Raw genomic sequence first — 15133 nt, 5'->3', positions numbered from 1 at the left:
AATCTAGTACAGGGCAGAGCCTGTGTGAGAAATGATGAAGGTTACCATATTTTAACCATAGTTCTAGGGGCTCTGTTGCTCCTATACCACTTACTGAAGTGAGCATATAGCAGACAGCAGAGTGTGTTGCCTTCAGTACTGTGGGGTCTGTACATATTCAGGTAGACATATTCTGATTGGCCAACTAACGCCCAGAACATGCTGCCTGTCTGAATGGCATGTGTGGGTCACAGAACCTTTTGTATTTTTTCTACACCCATGTTAACAGGTTTAAGCAGCCATGCTGCCCGCATGAACAACACTGCTTACTCGCGGTTTTGCTGCTGCCCAGCCGCGGAACATCTAGAGAATAGGAGTCTCGCCTGTTTTTTTCCGTGTGACGACATGATGACAACACTTTCTGTCTCAGTTTCAAAACAAACGCCTTTTGACAGAGTGGAGTAAATGAGTGGAGTATTGGCTTTTAATTGTGGAAATGCGGTACTCACAGCAGCAGGCAGCTCTGCAGCAGCACCGCAGCAACAACGCTGTCAGTGTGAACAACACGTGTGTGAGCCACAGCAGCTCAGGGTTGCCGGGAAAGGGTTGTCGTCACACACTGCTCATGCAGGCTGTGTGTTCTGGGTGTAACTTTATGCATATATCAGTGGGTGCATGTGTGTTCACTAATAAAACTAGAGTTACATTATTGTGACCTTTGTTATAATAAGTGAGGGTGGGAATTGCAAAACACTTAGTGTATATTTCTGCCTTCCAGCCAAAGGGCTATAAAAGTGGACACACAAGCTCCCCTTGTGCTGCCAATAGCCACCATTATACAACATGAAGTGATACGGGATCATGGTGAGGAACTGAATGTCTCAAACAGACTTGCAGACACTTGGAAAAACAATAACCCAACCTCTCAGAACATCATCCTGTAGGATGACAATGCAAGGCAAACCAGCTAAGGTCTCAGCACCTATGAAATCCTCCCAGGAAACTCTAGTCTCAGAGGAAGTACAAAGTCCTTAATGACTTTGAGAGAGACAAGAGAAGATCAGATTCACTCTCTCAGACCTGAGGTGGTGGAAATGATGAGAAAAAAATAAGAGCTTACAAAAAAAGTTAATTTATCACCAGAATACCAAAAACCTTGAGAAGGCTTTCAAGAACACAATTATGGCAAACAGAAGAAAAGTTGACAAAAAAGCCCTTCCCCATCCAGCCTGTCCTATATTTACATCCACATCTTCATGGTTGACTCAGTATGCAGCACAGCGGCCTCACAGCAGGAATGTTCTGGCTTCCAACCAGCGGGGCTCTGTCTGTGTGCAGCAGCATGTGTTTGCATGTGGTTGTGTGTTTACTTATAGTCACAATCTCTCCCATGTCTATGTGGGTTTCCTCTCTCCCACAGTTCAGACATGTTGGTCAGTTTAAACACTGAATGTAAACAGATTATAGCTGTGGAGCCTGTCCAACTTTGCTTCTCTTCACCATTAGCATTGAAATGAAAACTTGACCATACTTGCCTTTTTTATTAAACATATAAAAAATGCAGTTCGGAACCTACTTATTTTTTATAAAATGCCCAGTGCCCAATATCAAATAGTCCGCTGCCTCAGCAGACAGCAGCACAACTCCTTAATGACCTTTGTCACTATCTACTGATAAAATGGCGTAGCTTGTGTTTTCATATTATGACAAAAAAATGCTGCAGGACAGTTTTTTATTTAAGCACTCGAAGATCCAATCATATTCTCTTTCTTACGTCTCTTGCCTATGTCATGCAATTTCTGCGCTCTAGGTGCCTGGCGTTTTTGCTGGACTGCTCTCAGCTCCTCGAATTGAAAAAACTTCAACTCAGAGCTGAAAAACACCCCATGTCATCTCTTTTTTTGTCATCTTTTTTCCCATTGTCCAATTGGATAACTTGAGAGGCGGGCCCTCTGTGGTGGTAACCACAACAAGTTTAAGTTTGTAAACAATGGAGGAGAAACTGGTGGTAGTGGTTGCGATACCCAGAGCTATGCGACTCGATGATAGACAGCAGGTTGTCAAACTGCCCCCAAGTCATCCCTATTAACATATGCCTGGAAATGGCCAGCATGGAGGCGAAACTCCTGGACCAACTGATGGTACTCCCTTTGATCCACCTTCTTTTTTAGGGTCTCATGTACCCACACAGATCTCTGTTTCCCTGTGCCCAACAAACTTTTGCTGACAGCCTCTCAATCTCAACCACAGCTACAGCAAGTACTCTCTAACTGAACATTTTAGGATCTACATACTAATTACTGTGAAAAAAACAGTCAAAAAAACAGTAGATTGATTACACGTGAAGGTTAGGGTAAGGATGTGATGGGGTGGTTGCCTGGAAACAATAAAAAGGTGCAACAAGTGTTTTTTTTTCTGCAAGTAGCATTCAATTTATAATGCTTTCTGTGTGCTCAGGGCCTAAGAGCTTCAGAATTCACAGAAGGAGTATTTACATGCAGTAGAGCAGAACGTGAAAGTCTCTTAAGCTTGTGTCAGCCACAGACTTTATTTCAGGCATCTTAACAAAATGCATACTCATGTCACTCACGTCAATCACTGCTCATAAACTGTGGTCACACTTTCAAACTAGGCAGCGCTGATGAAATATGAAGCAAGATTTGCTTACTGCATTACCTATTTCTTTCCTCAAATGTTTCCAGAAACATATTTTATTGTACTGTTGAGCTGTAAAATGAGCAGGTTGGTCTGGCTGGTGGGCGATGCTACATCAGTGGGCTGTTTTCAACCTGGCAACTGGGTCATAAACTTTCACTCATGCAGCCCACACTACTGCACTGTCTGAGGCAAAGAACTGCAGGCTGTTGTGGAAGTTTTATTACACTGGAATGAATGTGTTTTGTATTTTTCACAACATTTCAGTTAACCAGTAGCCGAAAGCCAACTTGCTATCTGCCAGTTTTGCTAATACTAGGTGTTACCATATGGGACTACGTGATTGAGCATGCTAATTACAAAGTTTTAATTCTATCTATTTCCATTTAGTCTTAGTCTTAGTTAGTTGTTGACTTTAAACTGTTTGCACACAGTCCTTGTTGTTGGCTCAAATTTTCAAAGAACCTTTCCTGCTTGTTGCTAGCTAGTAGTTAGCCTAACTCACCACATGGCACATTTCACAATCTATTATACAAATGAATGCATTTATTCGACAAATTAATGTATTATGTCTGCTAATGTGAAAGGTTTGTTTCTATCAGCTTATCATGATAACAGCCTGGGTAGGTAACACCTATATTTCCATTTTATTCATGTTATTTCCTGGTTATTCCTAAGGAAAGTGTCCACCTTGAAGATTTTTAGAATTTAAGGGCATTCAAGCCATTCCTTGACACTCCCTATGTATCTTGAAGTACATTTCTGATGTTCATCAGCCTGGTAAAGACAAAGACAGACAGAGACGCTGAACAGACGTTGGAGTAAAAAGTAGACTAAACAGCTGGATGCCTTATGTGTTTACATGTCGGTGAAGATTCTCAGTCATCCAGGTCATGGTAATCATAAGTGCTATGTTGCAGGCAACTGGACTTGCTTGCGTTTCTGGAAGACGTTTCTTGGATGAGAGGCGAAACGTCTGCTTTTAGTGTGGATGTGGTGATTGATTTTCTTCCTATTAGGGTGCTGCAAGGATGACATTTGTTTGTAGGCCAGTCCAGAAGTTAACATTGTCCTGGTTCCCTCAACAAAAAGCAGATGGGAGTTTTCCATTGGACTTTGGATTATTGCAGAAAATAAGCTCTGAGGCAATCAAATGTTTATGATAGCGTTTATGATAACCCGTTTAGTTCAGCAAGATAATCTTCACATATAATCATGTCAGGCGATAAACAAACTACACCAAGCTTTACAATACTTGGTGGCCCTTGACACCAAAATATGCCACGCTAGGTACAGCTTCAGTTTTAGACATACAGGGACATATGTCAATTTATGCATTGTTACATACATTGCCCCCCCACCCCCCCCCCCCCCCCCACCCACACACACACACACACACACACACACACACACACACACACACATTTATATTTCTACCAGCATGTGAAAGAAGTCTGCAGCTGTATTTTAACTGTGTTGTTTTTTAAATGTGTAGTATGGTACCTCGAGTGGAAGCGTGGAGCAGATGCCCCAGGATTAAGAAACACCTCATTCACTCACGTTAGAACTGACTGCACACATTTCTATCCATCACCGCTGCTTGTGTCAGTATGTGTATGGTAGTTTTGCTGCTGTACATGTAAATCCAGTAAAGAAGTGAAATCACTTTGGTTTCTGTGTTGTTCTGCAGGAGACGAGGTTAGAATATAATTGTGAGCATGGCACCACTACTTTAGGCCAGCACTCCTCATTTCTGACCCTGCCAGGGTAAGAGACATGACATCCATCACAAAAAAAACAAAACAAATTACTGACCACAGTGCTCAGTGATGGAATTAGTGATAGGAGTGAATTTGAAGAATTAAATATAAGAATTCCAATAGAAAGAGGACATAATACCATATTTTTCTGTAACACTTGGTGCTTTTATTATTTTCTTCCTGTGCTGGTCTTGCACCTGAAGTTCTTTAGGTGCACTCCATCCTTCCAGCTTAAAAAGATCCACGACCCTGTGATCCTCTTCAGAGATCTGGTGGTGTCCTCCAACCAAGTAAAGAAAAATTGAATAACCTGATAGCAAACAAAAGCATCAGACTGGGCAGATAATAGATAAGTGTGTGGACTGTGTGTGCAGTAACAATTCTTAACTCTGTTACTTCTCAGGGTGGTGTCTGCTACAGCCTGGCCAGCACCATCAAACACAACTGCGCCACAGCAATGAGTGGTAACATAATTATTTTACTTACACTCACAAGAAGAAGATTTTTTTTTTCTTTGTTTGACCACAGCTCTCTGCCACTAGTGAAAATTTACATTGTAAAACATTATGTAATGTACAGCTTTTTTTCTTATTGAGAAAGTCTGACACAATTTAAATTATTCCTGATTTTGACACTGAATCACTGTTATCTGCTATCAGATAAAGTTAGTTAAACTACATGACGTCCACTGAGTTTTAAGACAACAGTTTTAAAACTAGATGGTGGGACACTTGACTTAAACCCATCGGCAGGAGAAGGTACCCAAAGTCACCAAATGCTGTGTCAGGGTCCGGACCAACGGTGGGGTGTGTCAAGGTAAGTGTCAGTGGCACAGTCTAATATAGCACAGCACACACAGCTTGAGCCAGAGGATGAATGCTGCTCTGTAGCGACAGACTGTTATTAACTTACCTAACCTCTTGCTAACCCAGTGGCACAAATAATTTATATGATAATTTAAATAATAATGTTTTAATCTTGTGCGCACAGCATATCATCTTATCTTGACAACAAAGTCAGACTTCAAAATGTTCAGAGTTAATTTTATTGTTACACACATTCAAAGCCTAGAGCACCAATGAATCATCACAATCAACCAATGAAATAAAGGAATCTCGAATGTGCACCAAGATGGACGGCATGACAGCTCTCCAAAAGTGAAGCTAAAACTAGCTGGTTACAGTAGGTCATAACCCCCCCAGCCCTCCATGCTAGTGGATGGGAGCCAAACTAAAATCTCAAAGTGGTCAAAAAAAGATGGTTTCTGTCATTCTCAGTAGTTCCCATCAGGCTGATGTTTGTTCAAGTGTTTCTCTGATATGTTCTAGTTTTAATTAGTTATTTGATACTATAAAAAGGGGGTGTGATGTCATGATAGCCAGCTGTGTGTCATTCGGTATTCTTGCAATCAATGGTACTGCCCGCCAATGGGACAGAAAGGTGTATGGTTGGGAATCAATACTGTATAAGAGAACTGAATATGGTGCTGCCTCTCAGCCTTGCTTCCAATTTTTTCTAGTGGCCACTGGTGGAATTGCAGGTGAGATGTCTCCCAAACCAATAGTATGTCTCTGCAGACCTGGAGACTGCAGATTCAGACCCGCAGTTCTGGACCCGCAGTTCTAGACCCCTTGTTTTTCGTCCCCTACTGGACGGCTGTATAATTGCAACTAAATCAGCATCTCAAACACCACTGTTTGAAAGAAGTTGGACTTTTAATGCTTTACTACAATTTACAGTTTTAAAATTTTATTACACCTGAATAAAAATACCAAGATTTAATTGTTGATTTATGCCTGGGTGCTGTTCTGCATCATTATTGTTTGCTGGTTGTTCTGTATGGCTTGATCCAACTATTTTAGTTCTTTATTTCTTAATATTCATCAGACTGCTCTGACTAGCACGCCAAAAACTTGCACTGCATTGATCAAACCTGCTACAACATATAATAGGAAATGTCTGGTCTTGGGTGTCCAGTGCTCACTTTTGTTGTGGGAATTTGAAACAAAGGCTGTTAAATACTGAAATGGTTTGAAATGTTTTATTGTGTGCAGTGGTTACATCACACATCAGGGAGATCTGCAGAGAAAAAAAAGAAATCAAACATATCACAAAATTGAAAACAGAAACTCTTAAAAAAATTAAATACCTATCACAGTCTACACTGAAATACTGAAGATTCTGGAGCATAGCAAATACATTATTATATCGACATATTAATAATAGTGCCCCTTCCTTCCTCATCTGCCTTTCGATCCTCCACAAAACTCCTCCACTTCACTGTGGTTTCCCCTTTCTGGATTGTTATGTGCACCTTATAAAGAGAGTCCCTAATTATTCAAAGTTAAGATTTTTCAACCGTTTTACACACATAAACAAGGCCAAAACCTAATAATAGACAAAAATACATTTCTGATCATCTGCGCTGGATGAGCTTAATTTCTATCCACAAAATCTCTAAATATATGGTATAGAGTAATATCAGTGTAGTGATATAAGCACACGTGATATATAATATTAAGAATAATAAAGGAAAAATGTGTGTAGGTGTATTACATGATATACATGAATACAAAATTAACTTTTAGCATAAAGTATACTAATTGCCAATATGTAAACAGTTTCATGCTTGTATGAAAACGTAAGCCTATAGATGTTTTTCTCATATCATCCACTTCATTGCTTTAATCATTTATTCATGTTTAATTTAAAGCACATGCTAAAATTATTCGTCATCGCGCTTCGGTTTCATGAAACAAAATGTGCAGGTCAAACAGTTCATTGCTAACAAGCTAAACTATTACCTACTACTTTAACCCATATTTGACGTGCCTTTCAGACTATCGTGGTCAAGACAGTCATATCATTTTAAACGTATCACTGTAAAACATGAAATTCGCTCTCTAATTCAAGTCAACCAAATAGTTTGATGGCATTAAACAAATAATGTGATTCACATTCAATACTCACACTCGGATCGTCGTCGGCCATATTCAATAGTTGTAATAGTATGTTGGCTTCCAATGAAATAGAGGGCGCTGTCGCGAAATACAAGGGGTCTAGAACTGCGGGTCCAGATCTGCAGGTCTGAATCTGCGGTCTCCAGGTCTGCAGATACACCCTCCACTCCCAAACTGTTGACAGGACACCTCAAACTACAAACAAGGTCAATTATGACTATTTCTATTACGAATTTTTGATAATAATAATACTACTAATACACTATTATTTATTAATACTACTGCATGGAAGTAAACCTGGAAGCTCGAAAATTTTTGTCAAATGCACCAGGCGAATGATTCTCATTAGACAGAAAAGGCTCAAAGTATCCAAATCTAATCATGCATCCATGATGGGATACCATGGCTTCCCCTCCCAAGTGCTACAGCACAGACTCTGGCTCCAAATGACCAGCCCAAGATGGGAGTGCATGTATCCAGGATATTTTGACTTCATTTTTGTACAGTAGGAGGAAGTGGAGATGTGTAGTTGAACTTTATATACAGTACTCGAAGATTCTGAAGATCGATCATTTATAGCTAAAGGACTGTTTCTTTTGTAATTCAGCAAGAAAACCTGAGTTCATGTATAATCATCCATCTTAAAAAAACTGCCAAAAAAGCATTTTACATGTGAAACATTTATAACTGTAAGAATAAAGGTTTTAATCAACCCCTAAATACATTGTCTTTAATGAAGCACTAGCATTCAGACTGGTTACTCTTATAGCAACACTGTAATCTGTTACAAAGACCAAGGTACAAGTATGAAATAAATATGGTTTTTTTTTGTTAAACATGTATATTACTATCAACACTGTGAAAAACAAATATCTATGCAACATCTAAAACAACAACAACAAAGTGTAAATTAATTACTTTCAGCTATGTACATTTAACAGATGAATAAACATCAGAGAATCAGAGTAACAACACCATTGCTTTTCTGCTCTTGGTAATATTTCGTCTTGTCTCTTCCTCTCAGCATCCTACAAGACAAAAGAAATAACAGTAAAAACTAAACTATTATTAGATATCAGAGAGACCTGACATATATTAATGTTGACGTACTTACCATATTTTACTGACAACAGCCACAGGCATTAATATAACAACTCCGACAAGCAGCACTGTTGCAAAAGCATACAGCAGATAATCTGAAAAGACAAAATATTCAACATTCTGTATTTCAAAAACATTATTGACATCTGTCCATTTATTTGCTTATCCTTGAGGTTTGTGGGCAGCTGGAGCCCATGCGAGTAGACAGTGGGCGAGATGCGGAGGAGTTCACTCTGGAGGGGTTGCCAGTCAATCACACAGCTGACACAAAGAGACAGACAACCATTCACACTTTGAAGTAATTTAGAGTCGCCAATTACGCTGCATGTCTTTTCAGTGTCGGAGGATGCTGGGACCTTCTTGTTGGGAGCTAACAGTGCTAACCACTGTGCAGCACTCTATACTGATGTATTGGATTTTATTTTGGCAGTATCACAATTGGTATAAAGTGCTGAATTTCAAATGGAAAATTACCGTGTGACCATGTGTAACCTTTCTCAGATTCATCGAGTTCAGGAGGTTTCGAGGGATCACTGCTGCTTTTCCAAGATGTCTCTGAAATACACAAAAAAAGCTTTGCAACAAACAAATTCAACTATGAAAATGCCTTTCTTGTAAATAAAAATTCGACTTACTGAAGTGTGATCTGTTATGAAGCACATCATAAATCCTGTTGCATGTCAGAAGATCATCTCTGTGCATTCCCTCACATGTACAAGGATAGTGGAGTGGTGTGCCCAGAGTGGCTAGGAAGGCAATTTTACATTCATTATCTGCACCAAGCATGAGAGCTGGATCCATCTGGGTGATGCATTCATCCTTTTGGAGGTCACTGTCGCTGCATTGTGCTTCTTCAGGGCTCCAGCACTTGGCTCGGAAAGTTTCCAATAAGTCTCTGGTGAATGAGAGAAAACATGCTGTAGGTGCGATCACTGCGTGCTTTGCTTTATGGGTGCTTGGGGAAAAAACACAAAGCACATTCACCATCCTCAACATCCTGTGATAGACCATTGTTTTGATGATACTCCCACATTAATTTGTTATTAGATATAAAATTTTGGGAAACTGGGCTATGGGGAAACACAAAACAAGCCTCTCCAACTACACTGGTGATATAAAGGTTGTGAATGTGTGACAACATGACATTTTGCATGTGTACATTACATGTCAGCTTTATTTGGTGCAAAAACCACTGTGACAAGCCAGCATTGAAGCATGTGGGAATATGTGCTGAGCCACTAATTAAAGTGTTCACCTGTAATTTTTATGGGCCGTGCTCACAGTCAGTTCATCACTTTGGTCCAGACTGAATTATCTCAACAATTTGCCCACAGGATGGATTGCCATGAAATTTTGTACAGAGCTGTTTTCCAGGTAATGAATCCTACTGCAATGACTCTCTTGTAGAGGACTGAATTTGCTACTCTCTGTTGAATTTCTGTTCACCAATTTGTGCATTTTGTGCCTCAATTTAAGGTGTTTTTTTTTCCTAACTAAAAGCCCTCTGCTACTTCATGTTTTTATGGAGAGGGTTGAATGCCTGGTGTCCTCGTGTGTCCCCCCTGAAATCTATGCCTATGGGTTTCTCATTAGCAGTGATCATGACAAAAACGCATGAGTGCGATGAGTGTGAGTAACTTGCGTGATTATTAGGCTGACATAGGATCATATTACAAGAGTAAAAGTAAGGTTTAAAAAAAAGTTAGGATAGCAAGCCTAAGAATAGTCACATCTCTCTCCTCTTGGACTTGCACCTTGTTGGGTTTTTAATATCTTGGGCAAAAATGGGTTACGTAAATATATTTTTTAAAACTACTGGGTCCAGTTAGATCTTGAAACAAATTTCCCATGTCCATTAGGGCTTGGGTCCATCATTTTTGGCCTGCGAAGACCCCTACTTTGACCCCAGTCCTACAGGAAGTGCACCAGGCTTTGAAGCCAGTGTTTGTGGTGGCCAAACATTGGAATTAAAACATAGGAATGAATGGGGCCCCGCCTCTTATGCTGTATCCAGGTCTCTTAATACATCTATGAGTGATCCCCTGACCTTTTCTTGACGTACATTTGGTACATTCATGCCCCACTCAGGGTGAATTGTAATAACTTAAGTCAACCCTAAAATTTTCGTCGAGTACTTTCATCAGGTCAGCATTTCAGTTTGTCCAATAATTTGGCTCATCTCTGCTTTGTGTTAAGTGCTTATTATTATTAAATGTTAGCATGCTAACAAGCTAAACTAAGACCGCAAACATAAATTTTACTCGTTCAACATCAGCATTTAGCTCAAAGCTGGCCTACGTACTGCCTCATTTATATAACGTTAAAAACAATTCTATGATCATCCAGAGTGCTCAACCTCAGTGCTCAAATAATTCTCCTGTTCACAACTAGGGTTCAACTGTCCTGTTATATAAGGAGTCACTGGAACCTACAAGACATGTTCTGTATTGAACTGATACAGGATGCGCTTTTTTGAGAGTTAATTCAGTGCATATCAATGGGAGAGAAATATAATAGGTTAGACTCTGAAGACAGGAAGATTTCTGTGAGGTAGAAGGAAGCCCTCGTGATGTCAAATAGAGAATGTGCAGTGAGTCACGACCAGTGAGAAGCAGCTGTCAGGCACAACATTGTCATTCATGAGCGACAAGTGACAGCGTTGCTACAATACGCGATTTTAAAAATGGCAACCTACGTGCATAGTTTGTCGGCAACAAATAAACAGAAACTACAGGAACACAGAGGGAAATGGGAAAATGATTACCGATAGCTCAGGTGCATAAGTGCAAATGTGCACAAGGCCAACTGCACAGTTTTCTTTATTAGTCCCAGAGGAATTTGTGACATCAAACAACATGCATCAGCAGATATATAGTCATATAGTCTCCCCCTGTTCCCTATTTCCCTTTCAGAAAGTTGGCAACTCTATTTTTATAGCATTAAGTCATTTCTTCTGTGATGTCATACACACTGTAGAGTGACAGCGTAGCAACACACCTGCAGGAAATGTCCTCAACACACTGGTTAACTGTATCCTGGCAGAACCAGGTCTCTTCTCTGCATGTGCCGCTGTGCAGGGCAGTTTTGGTAGATTGACAGATCTGATCTGAAGCCTCACACTCGCACATGACCAGCATCTCTGCAACATTGTGCGGCATGCTGCCATAGAACTGCTGGGTCAAGTGCTGACAGTGGTCGTGGTCACACTGCTCCATGCATGCCTTGAGAACAGGGGCTAGGTACCTGTTGCACACTGCATCATCAATACAAACAATCACTTGGTCCCAGCAGGATGCAGCACTATCGTGTACTGCAGAAAGAAATGTAGTGAGTGAGTTTTTAGATTATAGAAATATCACTTTATATTGATAGAATTATTTCCTCATTATTTTTTGGTTAGGTTAAACAGTAACGAAATAATTACCATAGTCTAACAAACTGCTTGACTGCCAGTCCATTATCGTGCTCCTCCTCTGCTGAGCCCCTGTAGAGTAATTGCAAACATAATCAGCTCCTCTCCAACAAATGCCTATTAAAGCCAGTCTGTTGTTCATTCCCCAGCACAATCGTGCTTGTTCACATCAGATCGCCTTTGGTAAACAAAAATGCAATTTCACCTATAAAAGCTTATCTCAAAGCCGACTGAGAATACTGCACCTGGCTTTTGGTGGCATTGTGTGGCCAGCACTTGTATAGAGCCACAGAGCTCCTCCTCCCAGGCACACACACACCCACGCAGAGAGGGAAATTGGTCCAGTACATTGTGGATGGTCAAGTTACAGACCTGTGAGCCTTTTATTTGGCACCCTTCATCTTGAATAACAAACACAAGAGGGAGGCAGAAAAACAGGATTTTCCATAAGCGAGTGAGGTCTCGTTTGTGCAACAGGTGTTTCCTACGTGCCTGCTGCTCCGATCGTCTCTCTCCTGATGACTTTATATGCAAAGAATTAACAGATCTCAATGTCAAGACAGATAAATATCTTAAAAGGCACTTGACAGCCTATATATTATTTATCTATTTATTCAGTTATGTGAAATTTGCTCCAGGCTATTGCCTCGGTTATTACATTTAAGCCATACTCCAAGAAGTTAAATTTAATTAGGCAGCCTCTGGTCCTGAGCCTCCTGGGGAAATGAAAGCATTACTTTTATAATGCCACCAGAGAACATGATGATAACACCACGTTGCAGTCGCTCCTGTAGCAGAAATAGTGAATCTGTAATGTGTCATTTTTACCCTCACAGACGCCTCCATAAAATGCTTCTTTACTCCGCGTGCATAGATTTGACATGCATGTGTCCTCAGTAGCCAAACAGTCAGAAGGTGGAGATGAAATGCTGATGCCCGATATCTGAGAAATAACAATCCCTGAAATACAGGAACATTACAAAAAGTTTTCCACCCTTTAAAACTGATTTTATGTGAATTTATTGCTCCTAAGCAACACAACACATCAACATCACTGATTGTAGACACACTTAAGTTCACTACATGCATCATAGACTACAAGACATGCAGCTCTACTTTAAAGCCTTACTTTTAGTTACATTGCCCAACAGCACACCGCTACATTAGGAAGAATTGAACAAACTCAAGCTTTTACTAAAAAATAAAATAGGTTTTATTTGACTCACCAAGTGTGACTGCAGCTTCCAGATGTGTAAGTTGCATGATAGCTGTTGTAAAGCTGTCAGCAGACAACTGAAGCTCTCCTGCAGCTGATCCCTGCCTCTCATGGTGAAGGCTCTTAAGCTGGGAAACACCTCCCACAGTCAACAGGATGTAACACATTTACTGGAAGTTGCACCATGTACCATGTAATGCAATGACACATGCAATTCAAGAACAAAACAGAGTTAGGAGAACAACAAAAACAAATCTTTTGTTCTTGAATTGCATGTGATAGTGTGTAACTTTCTGAATGTATCTAAAGATCTTATTTTTCTAATGTCCAATCACTGTATTTTTTACTGGCAGAAATTTAACTACCAGATTTGGACGGATGTTTGAGATAAAAATGTTTTTGCATAAAGGAATATGATATTTCTACATAATTCAGATGATGGAGATTGCAAGCAGAGCATGGAAGCCAGTTTTTGACCTGTGATGTGCTGATTTAATATTTCAAAATAAAAATTGTGTCTGTATTTGTAATCTGTATTTTTTGCATCAATAATTTAAAGTGGATATATTTGAGATTTTTTTTAATCACCAGTGAATTATATTAACACTTGTATGTGAAAGAGATTGCTTGTAGAGAGGTATTAATAGGCAGCACAATCGCCAGAAAAAATGTTGGCATTGTCTGTTTCTGCGAACCACAAATGCATCAGATTTGCACGTTATTTTGTAACGGATACTTTGAAATGTAATGTTTTAACAACACTGTGGTGTGGATAGACTCAGGCACAAAACCCACTTGGTAATGGTTAGCAGGAGATCATGTTTTGGCTTAAAATACCCAATTTGGGGGCATGAGCCTGGCAGGAAAAGCAGCAATGTCTCATTAAAAAAAATCAAGCACTTTGTGCCTAAAAAGTTGCTGGTTTGGTGTCAATAAAGGCGACGGAAACACAGCAACTACTCGCTAAATCACAACCTGTTCTGTTGTTTGTTGGTTTAAAACAGTGGTCTACAGTCGTCTAAAGCTTTGGCAGCTGTCTTGCCAAGGTGTCACATCATCGATCACTTCGTGATGATGGTAAAGTCAGCTTATATACTATGTCACTTTAGAAATTTGATATGATATGAAATGTGCAAATGTGACATATTCTTGCTGTGCACAAATATACAATGCCAACATTTTCTTCTGGTGACTGTGCTGGCACTTCCCCTAAGGTCTGCAGAGCAATTACTGTGTTTCAGCTCACTGTTTTGTTTCACTCTCACACTTCTTATCATCCTGTTTCCAGTCACAGAATGCAGCTGTTTCCCAAGACCAAAAAACTGCTGTAAAGGAGGGCAAATGCTGGACTTAGATTTGTTTATTTGCCAAAAACACGACTCTAAATCAGTGCTGTTGTTGTTTTATCGAGGCAACTGTTTGCTAACAAGTTCACCATATCAGCTTAAACAGGTTGTACCCCCAATTCTCCAAAAAAGTAGAGGTTTCCACACATAAAGCTTTTTTTGTTTTGTTTTGTTTTTAATCCAAAGAAAGTGGACTTGATGTTACCATCAGTGATTACAACACTTGGACACAATGTCAACATCCTCAGGGTGTCTAGGTGGTAGAAAAACCTCACTTTCATTTTATCAATTTTCCGAAATCATATTCTGTAAGTTAGTGAAGCAGACATCTTATCTAACTTCTGGGCCTCCACTGCCATGAACATGTATGCCACTGATGCACTGATGGTGTATTTCTACTGAACATTTGATTTTTAAGAAGAGATTAGACCCAAAGATAAGAGACAGCAGAAATACGCTATGTAGTACAATATAGTTTATTGATAAAATATGTGAAGAATTACACACACTGTGAGGAATAAACAATGAAATAATACACTTTGGAATCTCACCATAGAAACAAAGAATTAGAAAAGTCAAAAGAGGTCAAGCTGAGGACACATGAGATAACCAGGTGAAGCTCTGATAGGTGACACTCAAATCACATATAAAGTGTTTCTAAAAATAAAAAAATAAATTAATTAATAAATAAGTAAATACATACA

General features: G+C 39.7%; 1 protein-coding gene across 1 annotated transcript; it reads right to left on the bottom strand.

The window, feature by feature from the left end:
* Window positions 1–5464: 5464 nt before the first annotated feature.
* On the bottom strand, window positions 5465–13165 carry gfral (GDNF family receptor alpha like). Its single transcript, XM_049600455.1, has 9 exons — window positions 13094–13165; window positions 12696–12827; window positions 12113–12268; window positions 11880–11939; window positions 11453–11765; window positions 9091–9350; window positions 8930–9010; window positions 8469–8550; window positions 5465–8382 (listed from the first exon to the last, which is right to left on the bottom strand). The coding sequence occupies exons 1-9, from the start codon at window positions 13128–13130 to the stop codon at window positions 8307–8309; spliced, it is 1197 nt and encodes a 398-aa protein (XP_049456412.1). The 5' UTR covers window positions 13131–13165; the 3' UTR covers window positions 5465–8306.
* Window positions 13166–15133: the final 1968 nt, after the last annotated feature.

The sequence above is a fragment of the Epinephelus fuscoguttatus genome, linkage group LG16, assembly GCF_011397635.1.
Source record: "Epinephelus fuscoguttatus linkage group LG16, E.fuscoguttatus.final_Chr_v1".
NCBI lineage: Eukaryota > Metazoa > Chordata > Actinopteri > Perciformes > Serranidae > Epinephelus > Epinephelus fuscoguttatus.
This window is presented reverse-complemented; position numbering and strand designations above follow the sequence as displayed.